Below are 16,956 nucleotides of genomic sequence, written 5' to 3' on the forward strand. Positions count from 1 at the left end.
CCTAAAGTGCTTGGGTAGGTAATTTCTGAGAACTCTTCTTTTTAGGTGTAACTTTTTTTGAATCTCACTATTGGAGTGACTTTCTCTAGATGTTGTAGATAATGGCACTGATCTTAGGACCTTTAATGACTAGGGAGAAAGTACTTCTGTGGGGTCCTTTGACAGTAACAGGAAAGTTTTTTTCTTTCCTTTTCTATGAGGGGTTTTGGGAAATTGGCTGTAGTAAAACATAGAGAAGGAATTTATTCTGGTCTTTATCGTATATTACTGTAGTCATTGAAATGGGAATTGAATGAGTAAACGCTGTTTGTCTGTTGCTCCACCTTTCCTTGGGCCGAAGATTTAGCAATAGAGAAGGAGGAGTGACGTTTCCAGATGTCTGTGAGATACAAGAGGAATTTCTGATTCCCAGATCTGATTAGATTTCATACTGGGAGTCTGACAACACTTGTGTTAGTGGAAGGGCTTTGTAGGCAAGAATGATGCCAAATATGGGATAATCCAAAGTGACCTCTATTTGGCTTTAAAACACTTTCATATGAATACATCTAAGCTAACATTTCACTTCAAACAAAAATAAAAATACAAAAGCCACATATGTGATGACTTTATTAATCCCAGCAAAGCATTTACTTAACAAGGTGGGTTAATCCATGACCAGTAGAAGGCACCAACTCAGGCAGTGATGTTTTCTCAAAGCTTCTTGCATGCGGGCTGTGTACAGCAGAGTTTACACAAACATAAGCAAACAAAGAAGTAGGGTTAAGTGCTAATTTATAATGGAAAGGTGGGCAGGTGGACCAGTATTTGAACTGTTGTGTTCTGTGTTATATTTTAGCCTTCATCATAACCCTGTGAACAACCTGAGTCATAGGTTAAGAAAAAGTAGGCAGGATTTTAACCTATGTATTTGCTGCCCAAAACCTATGCACTTCATAGACGGCTCCCAGTCTTACCCTGTATATTTCCCATTTCCTCACCACTGAGAACAACTGTAAACTATGCTGGTTTTACCTACCTAGGACTCAAAATTTCTCATCTGTAAAATAGGACTGGTAACTTATGTATTACATAGTTTTAAAATTTTGTGCTTTTGGTTGTCAGCTTTGGAAAGAGGGATTTGGAAAGATAGATGTAATAGAGGATGGATGTTAGGCTTTGTTTTGCTTTGTTTTTTGTTTTTGTGATTCAAATTGTTTCCATGAGATTTAGAAGAGAACACGTTTGACTAAAAAGAAGACTAATTCATAAAATTAAACACTGTTGATAATAATACAGAAGATTTAAAGTCACATAGGGGTAAACTTCACTGTAGTAGGAATGTGTGATGAATAGACAGATCTGTATGTTTTTTTTCATTTTTCTTTTTTGGCCGAACTGTGTGGCAAGCTGGATCTTGGTTCCCTGACCAGGATCGAACCTGCACCCCCTGCAGTGGAAGCGTAGAGTCTTAACCACTGGACCGTTCGGAAAGTCCCACACCTGTATTTTGGTATTCCAAAAGTTAGAACCTATTTATAAACTAGGAGGTCAGAGAGAGGATACAAACCTGTCTAGCACAAGATAGACCAAGTTGATGTTCTTAAATGAAGCAGTAGATTGCTGAACATTTTATTTTTCTTGTGATCAGCAAAAATATCAAGATACTTAAATTGGACACAGCACTTGGATTAACCACAGACCAAATAGTTATTAAATAATTGAGTTAAATTTACCTTTATAGAGAGATGCTTTTAATGACTATAGAAAAACAAAGTTCATCATTATACATTGATGATGTGTGGTTGACAGATACCAAATGGGAGAATGTGAAGTTTGAATAACCTTTTATGTTGTAAACATGGAATGCTTAGTGACTGCATTTTAAATTGGAAATGTTTCCATGTGTAATTTTACTTGAAGTTGCTATTTTGATGTTTTTAAAAGTCAAAATTATCTTAGTAGCAGCACAGTTGTTTTAGCATCCTAGAGGAACAATCAAGTCAGAGGAAGAAAAATAGCTTCATGCTTATTCCCTCCTGTAATAAATTGATAGAATCAAATTGGAAGCATAGATAGCTGCTTCTGTTATTAATGTTCCTGGTTTTTCTAGCTCCTCTTAGTGGTTTGATTTTATTTTTTTCTTTCAAGAGATACTTATTTTAAAAGGATCTTACCTCTTAATTTTGCTGTGTAGCAGAAATCATGTTTTAAAAGAATACCATAAATTGTCCCCATCAGTTAGCTAATATTCATACTTAGTGATTCAAAATCCAAGCCTTGATGCTTAGTTCTTTAAACATATCTTACTTAATTTTGGTTTGCTGATAGTGTGAGATGACCTTGGGACACAAGATACTTAATTGTGATTTCTTGTTGGAAGGCAAAATTGGAAAAACAACCTTTCCTTGACTTTATTAAAGTTTATATAGTACTGACGTGTCATTGTTTGAATATATTAGATATGAAAAACGACAGAGATAATTTATTTTAATTTTAAGTATAATAAAATGTGCAAATATTGCTGTCTTTGTTTATGATGAATACTAAATTTAAGCTAAGCTATAAGGTGTGCTGTTTGGAAATATGGAAGATACAAGAATGAAGCCAGATAACAAGTTTATGCTTGTATATCCTACTGATGAAGACTTTCAGACAAGTTATTTCCATGGGTAGGTGATGTTACTCTGCATGTACATCTGCACTTATACTTTTTGCATGAGTTTACATGTAGGAGTGGGTACAATTTTGACTTGACTGTTGACCTGTTGCCTCAATTTGGTGGTTGTGGGTTGTAGGGTGGGGGAACGTGAGGGCAAGAGGTTGTGAATGGTATTTATGATACAAATTTTTAAATAAGTCTTTTATTTTTTTCCAAACACAAAACACTTAAGCCCTTTAAAAAACAGAATATTTGGTCAAATAGTCAATATTGTACTTGACCTTCATATCTTCTGCAACCAAATATTTGGACATCCCACATTATCTTGATTCCATAATAATCATTTTGAACTCTGACGAGAACTCCATAAATGATACAGCTTTCTTTTCTTTTTTGAAAAGAAAAACCGCAAACATGAACCAATATTTTACTATTTGGTCTAAAATCTATTACTAGCTGATACTAAGGCCACACTGTTGAATTTTATGAACTTGATGTACCCTTTTGGGGAAATTGGAAATTATTTTTAAGTAGTCAGCTGAAATTGTCATGATCGTCAGAATTTCATATTGTGACATGTCTGTTCCTTATACGGTGGCACCTAATAACTCATTCACTTTTATGTTTGGTCATTTTTTATTTTAAAAGTGTTGCCGCATAAGCCTGTGGTTTGGGAACTTAGTCTTAAGAGATAAGTGCCCCAAGTGTGTTTCATGTTTTGTTTAGTGACAGTTTACACGATGGATGTTTGTATTAAAACAGTAATCCTTCATTGTGTTCTATTTTAATGATTTATTGGCATATGTATTCCTTCATAGTCAAGAGTGTCATAAAATAGGTGTGTTTAACGTTAATTTATTAGATATTAAAAATTTTTTTCTGGAATTAAGTGATTTGCTTGCACTTAGTAATAACTGTTGGAGGAGAAAAAGCATTTTATTCAAAAATAGCAGTTAGAAAAAAAAAAAAGAAAAAAACATAGCAGTTAGTAGTAAGGGATATGCTTCATAGTTGATTGAAAATGATTTTTGCTTTTTACTTTTATATTAGAAAAGGTAGCACTAGCATTTTAAAGCATGTATCTTATTTTACAAGCATGAATATTGAATTATTTAGCATGAATCACTGCAGTGTAATTACTTCAGAGCTCAGCTGCCCTTTTCAGCAGCTTAGGGTGATTTGGAGGTAGAAGGGCTCTCTTTATTTTTCCAAAAGTTTTAATATCTTCCTCTCAAATAACCCATAAGGTTGTGTATCACTTCCATGGAGTGTCAGCTGGTTGTTTTTCTCAGGGAAAAGACAATAGAAATATCCCTCACAAGACATCCAAATCCTGAAGATGGATTTTATGAGTATTATCTTTTTGCTGGGGGCTTCCCAGGTGGCTCAGTGGTAAAGAATCCGCCTGCAGTACAGGAGATTCAGGTTAGATCCCTGGGTCTGGAAGATCCCCTGGAGTAGGAAATGGCAACCCACCCCAGTATTCTTGCCTGTAAAATCCCATGGGCAGAGAAACCTGACAAAGAGTCAGACCCGACTTGAGCACGCACTCATCTTTTTATAGAATGTTGTAAAATACATAACATCCCTAATATTATAAAAGGGCTTTTACTGGAAATAGATGTTGGGCAAGTAGAGCTCTTGAAGTAGGAAAATATATATTTGACTTTCTTCTCCGATTCTACTAGGGACTTTTAGTATTAGCTACTAAGAGGAAGAAACTAGATTGATCCTCTTAAAAATAAATAAATTCAGTTTTAATAGTTTGCATCAGTGCTTCCTTTAAAAAATCAGCTTTACCTTCTCTATAGTCGTCCCCTTTCTCTTAATCTTTGGCCCTTTAGCAGAATGACAGGAATTGAATGTAACTTTTGTTCAGTATAGTCTTGTCTTTGTTCTTCATAATAACACCCTTTTCCCTCCTTCTCAAATGTGTCCCTAATCTTTGTAAGCTGGAGTATTTCTTTCACTTTCATTTCATGTACAAAATAATTAGATTGTATAAAGTGCAGCTTTTCTGACTAGGTAGAATAATAAGATAAAGGCAACAGGCATTTAGGGGGCTTTTAGTTATAGAAGTATTTTTCACCCCACGAGTTAGATACAAGTATACATTTTTTTTCCTCCCTAGATGGACCTCCAGTTGTAGCTCATTATGATATGTCTGACACCGGCTCTGAGCCAGAAGTGGTAAATGTGGACAATTTATTGGCGGCTGCAGTAGTTCAAGAGCACAGTAATTCTGTAGGAGGCCAGGACACAGGAGCTACCTGGAGGACCAGCGGGCTTCTAGAGGAGCTGAATGCGGAGGCAGGTTGGTCTCCCTATCCCTACCCCTCCTTCTCTGATGATATAATATGCATGTGTCCTGGCAGCTCTTTTCCTTGCTTAGGAAAGCAGGCCAACTAGAAACATCTAACATTAGATGATTGCGGCTATCCAGGATGCCCTTTATAACTGAAAAGATTTGGGGTAGCATGTCATTTGTATTTACTAATCAGAAGAAAGCAAAAATGAGAATATCTTAAGACAATAATTATAGGCATAGGTAAATTTCAGTAGACATCTTGAGTTAAAAATACCTAACATATGTAAAAATCAGCCAGATGACCTGATACTGTCTCCTCAACCTGCCCCCCCCGCCCCCCCCCCCCCCCCCCCAATGGATTCCCTCACTTAACTCTGAACAGGGAGTGACTTTGCAGTCTGCCCTGTGGACTGTTCACTGAAGTGCCGCACTGTTGTTCTGCCTCTTGTGCAGTGTCCCTGTTAATTTCTCTACACTAGTTCTCATTTTGTCTTTTCCAACTCTTCAGTTGCTATGTCTCAGGAAAATCTTTCTCCCTGTCTTGCATTGTTTATCTTGGTTCTGTGATGATTCTTAAGAGTGATATTTTATTCTCTAAGAAACCTATTGCTGTTACCTTTGAAAACCTTGCACAATGCCTCCAACTCTCCTTCAGTATGTTCCCCAAACCTCTTTCTTCCAACATTCTTTCTAATTTAAACCTTTTTCTAAAAGTACTAGTGTTTTTAGAAAATTTTAAGAAAAGAGGTAGAGGGGATTGAGAGACAGACTTCTTATATACTGTGTATTTTCGTTATTGTTATAGAGGGATTTTAGTTTTCTAGTTAACTTATAAATTCCATTGGTTTAATAACTATCTAGAATATTATTTTTATGGGAAATGAGTTTTGTGTTACGAAAATAGCAGTGGGCTATGATTTAGAACTTTTTATATTGAAGTTCTTAGGAAGTAAAAGACAGTTCTGCAGATCATTGTCATTAATTCATTTCATAATCCTCAATTAGAACTAAATAAAAAAGTTTCTCTTTATTTGTTGAGCTTCCGATTAATTTATTGTGACTAATTTTGGAACAGGACCTCGATTTAGTTTTAACTCTGTTGTGACTGCTAACTGCCTATTTAACCTTGGACAAGGTGATTCTCTTATGGATTTCAGTTTTTGTTTGTATAAACACTTGCTTTGCCCAACAAGTGTCTTTTAAGTGTTTATTAATATGTATTGTGTATATATTGTAACATTAAATGCAGTCTGGTCGGTAAATGTAGACCACTTTATTGTGAATTGTTAGGAAAAATATGAACAGTTACTGTTTGTTTTTTTTTGCTTTTCATAGAGGGTTTTAATATTAGGTTGAACTCTTTTGAATTGTTAATATTTGAGTTTCTGATCTACAACCAATTTAGCAGTTTAATATGAATTAACCTAACAGTGCAGCATTTGGGCGTCTTACCGTATCATTAAAGTCACCAGCATTGGTGGGGGTGGGGAAGCTTCACATTTTCAGGTTCAGGTAATTGTTAGCTTGATCATTTAAAACAACCTTAGCCTTTGGTGCTTAGTTCTAAATTCTAAGAAAGAAAACATGACAGAAGTATTTGATGAGGGAAATACATATGACTTCCTTCCTCTATTCTTCTCTCTCCACTCCAGCACTGCCTTGAAATTGATATTTAATATTTGCTATTCCTGTGTATTCCTTCATAGTTTTACTGCATTTGCTTTGTATCTGTAAACAAGCATGTTTTAATACTAAGTAGTATTACATAGAAGGTAATCATTTGCCACTTGCTTTTGTTTTAGTTCAACATGTTGTGAAGTTTGTTCTTGTTAAGTACTGCTGTAGTCCATTCACTTTTCACTGCTGTTTAGGATTCCAGCATATGCATATATGACAATAGACGTACCCATTCTCTTCTTGAACATTTATGATGCTATTTGAAATGATGCTACCATTAACATTTCCTGTATGTGTCTTTTGGTACATGTGTGATAATTTCACTAGGACGTAGTATATCAAGAAAGCACATGTATGTATTGGGCCATAAATCGTGTAGATTTTTGTGTATCATAGAACATGGACATCACTGTTCAACAGATCCCCATGATATTTTCTTATGAAGCCATTTATTGATCGTTCAAAGTCTTTTTTTTTTTTTAATCTGACATGCAGGTATGTGAGTAATGTATGTGTGTGCGTATTCAGTCATATCCAACTCTCTGCAACCTCGTGGAGTGTAGCCCGCCTGGCTCCTCTGTCCATGGAATTTTCCAGGCAAGAACACTGCAGTGGGTTGCCATTGTTGTCTCCAGGGGATCTTCCCAACTCAGGGGTTAAACCCAAGTCCCTTGCGTCTCCTGCATTGTCAGGTGGATTCTTTACCACTTATTAATACCCTCTAGTCTTGATGTAATTGTCATAGTGGGAACCTGTTTTGTGAATTTGAATATACTTACTGTATCATAACAAAATGTTCATAGAATTTATGCTTCATTGCCAGTTTATAGTTTTGAGACTTGGACTATTAGTATCAATTAGATCATCATTCTTGTGTTTGGAGTTTAAGATAAATGTAGTGGTTAATCATAGTCTTCCTTCTCTCCCTCCCAGTAAAATAAAAGCCAGTCACTGAGTTAGACTGTTGAGTGTCTCTGTACACTGTACACTGCATTGGTTGCTCAGTCATGTCTGACTCTTTGTGACCCCGTGGATTGTTCGCCTGCCAGGTTCCTCTGTCCATGGGACTCTTCAGGCAAGAATACTGGAGTGGATTGCCATTTCCTTTTCCAGGGGATCTACCCGACCTGGTGATTGAACCGTGTCTCCCGCACTGTAGGCAGATTCTTTACCATCTGAGCCAGCCACTTAGGATGGATACTCAGTGTCTAATTAATAGCAACATTTCAGACCAGGTCTACAGCCCTCCATTTAGAATCACATAAGTAATCATTAAGTGGCTTGTAGCATGTCTCTTTTTCTAAGCAACTAGATGTTCTAGTGGAGAAGGCAATGGCACCCCACTCCAGTACTCTTGCCTGGAAAATCCCATGGATGGAGGAGCCTGGTAGGCTGCAGTCCATGGGGTCGCTGGGAGTCAGACACGACTGAGCGACTTCACTTTCACTTTTCACTTTCATGCACCGGAGAAGGAAATGGCAACCCACTCCAGTGTTCTTGCCTGGAGAATCCCAGGGATGGGGGAGCCTGGTGGGTTGCTGTCTCTGGGGTCGCACAGAGTCGGACACGACTGAAGCGACTTAGCAGCAGCAGCAGCAGCAGCAGATGTTCTAGTATGCAAACATGACTGAAGCGACTTAGCAGCAGCAGCAGCAGCAGCAAATGTTCTAGTATGCAAAATAGTTTTTACTGTTTAGTTTTAGTTTCAACCAAGGCAAAAGAGTTGAAATTAGGAAAGCCACTGATCAAGAAAAGACCTAAACTTTCCTTTTCAGCTCTTGCCATAGGTTTACTTTTTCTCATTGATGCTAGAATTAAATAGTGTAGTGGGTGGCAGCCTCCTGTGAGCAAACAGCTGGATTTTGAACAAGCAGCCTCTTACGGACTGTGTGACCTCACGTAGGTTATGCAGAGCCTCAGTTTTCCTTGTCAAAACTGAGATAAAACTAGTATCTACCCCCAAAGGTTATTAACGTGACAATTCTTAAAGAGATGGGAATACCAGACCACCTTACCTGCCTCCTGAGAAACCTGTGTGCAGGTCAAGAAGCAACAGTTAGAACTAGACATGGAACAACCAACTGTTCGCAAATTGGGAAAGGAGTACGCCAAGGCTGTATTATTGTCACCCTGCGAATTTAACCTCTACGCAGAGTACATCATGCGAAATGCTGGGCTGGATGAAGCATAAGCTGGAATCATGATTCCTGGGAGAAATATTAATAACCTTATATATGCAGATGGTACCACCCAAACAGCAGAAAGCAAAGAGGAACTAAAGCGCCTTTTGATGAGGGTGAAAGAGAAGAGTAAAAAAGCTGGCTTAAAACTCAGCATTTAAAAAACTAAGATCATGGCATCTGATCCCATCACTTTATGGCAAATAGATGGGTAAACAGTGGAAACAGTGACAGACTTTATTTTCTTGGGCTCCAGAATCACTGTGGATGGTAACTGCAGCCATGAAATTAAGACATTTGTTCCTTGGAAGAAAAGCTATGATAGACCTAGACAGCATATTAAAAAGCAGAAACCTCACTTTGCTAACAAAAGTCTGTGTAGTCAGAGCTGTAGTTTTTTTAGTAGTCATGTACGGATGTGAGAGTTGGACCATAAAGAAAGCTGAGTGCTGAAGAATTGATGCTTTTGAACTGTGGTGCTGGAGTCCCTTGGATTGCAAGGAGATCAAAGCAGTCAATTGTAAAGGAGGTAACTCTCAATGTTCATTGGCAAGACTTGAAGGCTCATTCACTGTAAATGTAGATGAGGCCAAGAGAGGCCGAAGTCTGAAGTAATCTTGGTATAATCATTACACTAAACTAATTTAGAGGTCCCCCCACCTCGGAAATTAAAAATTCTAAACAAATCTCATTTTTTCCGTCAGCCTTTTTTTTAAGAAGGTGGATTGTGAACATTCTCTCCATCCTTGAAATTGGGCTGGTAATCTTGACTTGTCCATAGTACAAGCTTAGTTGTAGTGAAGAGAAAAAAAATCTTGGGTTTCCTGTTCTTAGAGTAGGGCTTTTAATAATCAGACCAAAATGACCATGTTTCTGTTGTTAGCACTTTAAAATCATTGTATTGAGTCTTGTGAAGGAGATTTTGTTTAGCTGCTAAATGTGGACTATAAGATTTTAGGTTTCTAATCTCCTTTTCTACCACTTTTTAAAGTTGTTTTTAATACTTCTGTTGAAAAAGCTCAACACAAGGTAATAATTTGCTTCTTTTAAAACTCTGTGAGCACTTAAGATAGTAACCTTTTTATATCGAACATTCCACTGTCACCACTATGTAATACTTTTATATACTGCGAATAGACTTACAACTAGTTCTCATTAGATAGCTGATTTAAAAAGAGAATATTTGCCCTGATAATTTAGTTACTGCCTTTTCTGGTCTACTTTCTGACTTATTTATGTGTTGAAAAGGTCTGTAGTAGGAGGACAGAAATTTAGAATTAGTTTTCTCATGAAATGAAAGAAGTTATCTTTTCAAAAAGCTACACAAACAAAGAACTACACAGAGACAGCCAGCTGCCACAATAACTAAATATACATCTTCTGCTTTATTTTCAGTCAAATACATGGTAATTGTGATATTTACGCTTTTTGTGCAGAGCTTATTCTAGAATAGAAAGAGATTACTACGACCGACAGTATTTGAAGAGCCTCGTGCATCTTTGACTCACTTGTGTGTGATTTAGGCCCTGCTCTGCTGTTGGATTCCTTTGAGGTATAGGGGCGTTGGTTGGGGCCATGTAGGTGTGACCCGAAGGCCAGAGAGTGTTCGCTTCTGCACAGGAGCTTCCAGAGGAATGTGCGACTTTCTGAAGAGGGTAACGTTGAGAGAAAAGGACTGATTGTTCTGGCTCTGAAATAGAGGAGTGGATGCATTCCTGACTTACTGGAGAATGCCATGGGGTCTCTTGTAGAGCATGGCGCCCCATAGACTTGGTGTGTGGCACATTTTATTTAAAGGCTCTGAGAGGAAATGTGGCAGAATACTCACATCATTAGTTCAGAGTTGTTAACGCTCACCAGGAAATTTGTTTGTATCCTCCCACCAACCCCACCCCACCCTCTGGCCCTGTTTTGTCTTAAACTGACTTTTAGACCAAGCAATAAAGAACATGGGTGCATTGAGGTGTCAGAATCATAGGCCTGCAGGGGAGGCAGCATTTTCAAGAAAGTCATGTTTCTACAAGGAGGCAAAGAGAAAGCTCAGTGCCTTTTTCCATAGAGCTGGCATTCCATAGGGCAGTGGAAAAGTTGTAGGAAGGTGAGTGGTAGGTGGCTGGAGCAAAGGAGAATAACAGTTGAGTAGGGGACAAGACCGGAGAAGGCAATGGCAACCCACTCCAGTACTCTTGCCTGGAAAATCCCATGGACGGAGGAGCCTGGTGGGCTACAGTCCATGGGGTCACTAGCAGTCGGACACGACTGAGCGACTTCACTTACACTTTTCATTTTCATGCATTGGAGAAGGAAATGGCAACCCACTCCAGTACTCTTGCCTGGAGAATCCCAGGGATGGAGGAGCCTGGTAGGCTGCCGCCTATGGGGTTGCACAGAGTCGGACACGACTGAAGCGACTTAGCAGCAGCAGCAGGGGCAAGACTGGAGGAGGGCATAGCGACCCACTCCATTTTTCTTGCCTGGAGAACCTATGGGCAGAGGAGCCTGACGGGCTGCAGTCCATAGGGTTGCAGAGTCGGACACGACTGAAGCCACTCACCACACATGCACACAGGGGACAAGACAGTCAGATGGGTGGCCCCAGGCGGTTGTATTTTGTGAGTGGCCAGGAGGGTAGAAGTACATTTTACTTCTCATAACCGTTGGTTTCCCTCTTACCTCCTCCTAATGCTTTCTCCTTTTGCTTAGCTTTACTTACACTGTTCCTTCCTGCTATGCTATTCCTCTACCTTAGTGAACCCATCACACAGTCCTTTTTCAGCTCCCCCTAGTTGCATCTTTCTCTATCTAGTTTGTTCAGCCCAACTCTCCTTTGCTGATATCCTCAGCTCCTTATATAGTTGACTTTCTTGTACTCAGCTGGCCAAGTCTGATCCCTGGATGCACACTTTAGAGCCTTTATCCATGCTGGAGAAAGTCAGATAGTTGAAAAGTTGAGGGTCGTATTAACTTTCTGATTTGCAGTCTCACCTTGGCTCTCCTTTCCTTAGGCATCATTCTTTCTTCACAGTGGCTAGCTCACTTTTCTAAACCTACTCTAAACTGACTCTGCTGTCCTACTCACACCTGTGCTCTGCATATGGCCCTCTGCATTCTTTACAGATCAAGATCACCTCAGCTTTCTGCCATCAAAACTGTTTGCTCTCTGCCTTTTTTCTAGATATGGCCGGTAAAAATAACTATATACACGTACACATCCCCCTCCTGCAAACCCATGTTCCTCTTAGTGCCATCTATTGCTGTTTCCTCCACAGCCAGTTGTCTTCAAATGGGTCTGCTCCTTCTCCCCTTCTGTTCTTCTCCAGCTTGCTTTGCTGCAATAGCTTCAGTCCCATCATTACTCTGAGGTTCCCCTGGCCAGGGTTGTGTATGGTCATCTTATCACATGTTCTATTGGGCTATACTTAGTCCCTCCTCTTATTGTGTCTCTCTGTTTGGCATTGTAGGCACTTCTTCCGAGAAATGCTCTCTTTATGGTGCCCTGGCTTCGTATCTTCAGATTTTCTGTCTCTTGGTTGACCTTAGTGAGCACCTCTTCCTGTGCCCATCCCTTAATTATTGTTTTTTGTTAGGGTTCTGTTTTAGGCCCCCTTCATTCCTCTGGATGAACTTTATCTTCTCCGCTATTGGGAGGACTTACCTATTATTTCCTCTCTAGACCGCTGACCTGAGCTTTAGAACAGTAGTAACTTCAACTGCCTGTTTTGAGCATCTCAGAAGCATATCATCATCATGCTCTAAGCAGCCACCCTCAACATGTCCGTTGGTGCACTGAATGCCACCAGTTACCTACATCAGAAACCTTGGCGTCAGTTTTTCCTTTGCCTAATTTCCAAGATTACTCACTGTTTGTTCTTACAGAAATACAGACTGTTCCTCCTTTTGTTTCTTTCCTGGTTCTGCTACTGCTGCTGCTAAGTCGCTTCAGTCTTGTCCGACACTGTGCGACCGCATAGACGGCAGCCCACCAGGCTCCCCTGTCCCTGGGGTTCTCCAGGCAAGAACACTGGAGTGGGTTGCCATTTCCTTCTCCAATGCATGAAAGGGAAAAGGGAAAGTGAAGTTGCTCAGTCGTGTCCGACTCTTAGCGACCCCATGGACTGCAGCCTACCAGGCTCCTCCATCCATGGGATTTTCCAGGCAAGAGTACTGGAGTGGGGTGCCATTGCCTTCTCCGTTTCCTGGTTCAGCCATAGCCATTTCTTACCCCGGAAACTATAGCAGTCTAACTGGTTTCCTTGCCTCTAATATTTCTTGTCCCACTACTGGTTCTGTTTCCATACTTGAAAAAATTTTAAATTCAAAATCCGATCATGTCACTCTTCTGCTGAAATCCTTCATTGGTTTCCTACTTTTCAAGGTCAAGTCAAGACTCCTTACCCATGATCTGACCTCTGCTGACTTTACCAGCTCATTTCCCATTACTTTTTTTTTTTTTAACTAACATTACCCCAGATCTCACCCTAAAGGGTGATTTTCTGCCCTAAAGGGCTAGACAGTGTTCCTTGTGCTGCTTTCCTTCACCTGGGCCTGCTCTTCCCTGCGAGCTCAGGGTCCTTGATTGTTCTCCAGTCTAGGAATGGTCCTTTTCTCTGTGCGTGTAGGGCATTCTTTGCCTCCCTCTCAGACTAGTTTTCAAACCATAATACCAACGGACTGGTTTTTGTATATCCTTGATTATCCTCAATTATATCCTTGACTATATTGTAAGCTTGCTGAGGGTATAAACTCTGCCTCCCTCATTCGTTCCCTGGAGCAGTCCTAGCACTGAGCGCAGTGCATTTGTTGTTGTTCAGTCGCTTAGTCGTGTCCAGCTCTTTTGTGACCGTGTGGACGGTAGCCCGCCAGGCTTCTCTGTTCATGGGATTTTCCAAGCAATAATACTGGAGTGGGTTGGCATTTCCATCTCCAGGGATCTTCCTGACCCAGGGATTGAACCCATGTCTTCTGCTTGGCTAGCGGATTCTTAACCACTGAGCCACCTGGGAAGCCCAAGTAGAGTGCATGCTGCTGCTAAGTCGCTTTAGTTGTGTCCAACTCTGTGTGACCCCATAGACGCAGCCTACCAGGCTCCCCCATCCCTGGGATTCTCCAGGCAAGAACACTGGAGTGGGTTGCCATTTCCTTCTCCAATGCATGAAAGTGAAAAGTGAAAGTGAAGTCGCTCAGTCGTGTCCGACTTTTCGCGATCCCATGGATTGCAGCCTACCAGGCTCCTCCGCCATGGGACTTGCCAGGCAAGAGTACTGGAGTGGGGTGCCATAGCATGTCATAAATAAATGTTTACTTTAGAAATAAATAGATGAAGTATACTGTTAGAGCTACGCACAGCAAGTCTGCTTGAAATATTGACTGTGGAAAAGCTGAAGTTTTGGAGAAAAGGGAGACTGTCAATTTGTATTTCTCCCGAGCAGTGCAGTTGGAACTATGTGCATGACAGCAGTCTGACTACAGCATTGAAGTAGAAATGAGACAAAAGACTTTGCCACAGACAAAGTGGTGGGGTCAGAGCAAGAATATCGGTTTACCAAATCCAGGCTTAACCAAATTCCACTTAAGCAACCACCCTAGATTTAACAAAACTGGGTTTGTCTGGTGGATGTCACCTTTGCATGCTTGTAGACTTCAACATCACTGCCCATACCACACACAATCCTATCTGTTCTTTAATACGGATAGGATTAACAAGCCTGTGTGCTGTGTGTTCAGACACTCGGTTGTGTCCAACTCTTTGCAAACCCCATGGATTGTAGCCCGTCAGGCTCCTCTGTCCATGGAATTCTCCCAGCAAGAACACTAGAGTGGGGTGCCATTTCCTCTTCCAGGGGATCTTTCTGACCCAAGGATCAAACCTCTGTCTCTTCCATCTCCTGCATTTGCAGGGCGGATTCTTTACCACTAGCACCACCTGGGAAGCCCGCTAACAAGCCTGTGCAGACTGTAATACAATTTCAGTCACTGGTTGTATCTACAAGACTTTAATCTTCTGTTTTCTCATATATGCATCAGTTTCAATTGAAGAAAAAAAGGTAAAAATAATATTAAAGAATTATAAAAAAGACCCACAATCATATTCAAATTCCTTTACTTTTCATAGCTTTTAACCAGCACATACATATTTTTAGTGTTATATGTAACTCTCTGTGTGTTATACATATATTTTCCCCAAGTTTCTATATAGCAATCTGGTGAGTATCATTTGACATCATGACTCTGCTTATTTAAAGTGTATTCTATAAGGCTAAATTCTCAGAGGTGGGATTATAGGGTCAGAGCATATAAATTATAAGTCTTTTTTGCTTGTGGGACTATCCAAAATTTTCAAAAAGGATTACACTACAAGTTTGCAGGAGTATGAAAGTACAAGGTTTGTCTTGACCTTGAAGCATAGTAAGGTGAGAAGGGAAGAGAGAGTTGTGTATATAAAATCTTATTTATATTGGTTTAGTTGACCTAAAGATCCTCTTGATGAGGGTGAAAGAGGAGAGTGAAAAAACTAGCCAAAAACTCAACATGAAAAAAAAAGAAAAAAAGGCTAAGATCATGGCATCCAGTCCCATCACTTCATGGCAAATGGAAAAAGTGGACCTAGTGACAAATTTTATTTTCTTGGGCTCCAAAGTCACTGTTCAGTGACTTCAGCTGTGAAGTTTAAAGCTACTTGCTCCTTGGAAGGAAACTATGACGAACCTAGACAGCATGTTAAAAAGCAGAGACATTACTTTGCCAACAAAGGTCTGTCTAGTCAAAGCTATGGTTTTTCCAGTAGTCATGTATGGATGTGAGAGTTGGACCATAAAGAAGGCTGAGCACCGGAAAATTGATGCTTTCGAAATACGGTGCTGGAGAAGACTTGAGAGTCCCTTGAACTGCAAGGAGTTGAGTCAGTCCTAAAGGAAATCAACTCTGAATATTCATTGGAAGGACTAACGCTGACGCTCCATTCATTTGGCCATCTGATGCACAGAGGCAACTCACTGGAAAAGACCCTGATGGTGGGAAAGATTGAAAGCAAAAGGAGAAGGGGGGCAGCAGCAGATGAGATGGTTAGATAGCATCATCAACCCAGTGGACATGAATTCGAGCAAACTCTGGGAGATAGTGAAGGACAAAGGAGCCTGGTGTGCTGCAGTCCATGGAATCTCAAAGAGTCAGACATGACTTAGTGACTGAATAACAACAACAGTTGTTGGAATTTTTTTTTTTAAATAGAAATAATTTTGTATCAGATGACAATATATTTAAATAAAAATACATCTTTAAAGAGTAAATGAAAATTTATACCTGTTGCAACTCTGTTCATTCCATGTTTACTCTTAGACATTCTGAAATTCATCCTTCTAAGTCAGAACATTCAAGAGCTGAATAAATAGGTTTTTAACTCTCTGTCTCTGTTTTTTTTTTTTTGGCTGTGACATGCAGGATCTTAGTTCTCCTAACTAGGTATTGAACCTGTAACCCCTGCATTGGAAGCGCGAAATCCTGTCTAACTAGAGGAGCGCCAAGGAATCCCTCTGAATTTTAACTCTTTTTAGAATTGTTTACACAGCTGTGTACTTTGGTGCTATGCCATTAACCTGTATTGAGAGTCAGTTGTATTAAACTCATGTTTAGTGTTGGAAAATGTGTTTTATTGCACCATGGAATAGATGCTTTGTGAAGATCTTTGTGAGAAAGTCCTTATAGGCTCCAGTGCTTTCCAGGGTGAAGCACTGTGGTGCTTTCTGTCTAATGAGGAGTATCAACAACATACAGGTTATATATTTCAGTTTCTCAGGGCAAAAATTACCATTTGCTTCTAGTCTTCCCTTTTCGATGCTGTTTTGGGTTCAGTCCCCACCCCCCTCCCCCAACCAGAGCTCAGACCTGCACCATCGTCAGTGATAGTGCAGAGCCTCAACCACTGGACTGCCAGGGGGTTCCCTTGGGCTTGATTTTGTCAAATCTGGATTCCTGGAGAGAAAATTGTTAAAATTGTTTAAAATTGAGAGAAAATTATTAAATCTTTTGTAAGGTTTCCCAATGTAACTATGATATTAATAATTCTTTTATTTACTCCATTTGTGCCTTTGAGCTTGTCTGGTTTAGAATTTTGTTATATTAAAATGATAAGCAGTAGAGAACCCCTTTGACCT

At 39.9% G+C, this 16,956-nt stretch overlaps 1 protein-coding gene across 8 annotated transcripts in view; it reads left to right on the plus strand.

The window, feature by feature from the left end:
• ARK2N (arkadia (RNF111) N-terminal like PKA signaling regulator 2N) overlaps window positions 1–16,956 on the plus strand; it is an 88,604-nt gene that overhangs the window by 56,822 nt on the left and 14,826 nt on the right. For 7 of the 8 annotated variants that reach the window (XM_055559330.1, XM_055559329.1, XM_055559332.1 and 4 more), the window contains exon 3: window positions 4,773–4,955. The exons of the other annotated variant lie outside the window; for it this stretch is intronic. In XM_055559330.1, the coding sequence (XP_055415305.1) occupies window positions 4,773–4,955 (183 nt within the window). The remainder of the gene's footprint in view (window positions 1–4,772; window positions 4,956–16,956) is intronic. 8 annotated transcript variants of the gene reach the window in all.

This window comes from Bubalus kerabau, chromosome 21 (assembly GCF_029407905.1).
Source record: "Bubalus kerabau isolate K-KA32 ecotype Philippines breed swamp buffalo chromosome 21, PCC_UOA_SB_1v2, whole genome shotgun sequence".
Taxonomy (NCBI): domain Eukaryota; kingdom Metazoa; phylum Chordata; class Mammalia; order Artiodactyla; family Bovidae; genus Bubalus; species Bubalus kerabau.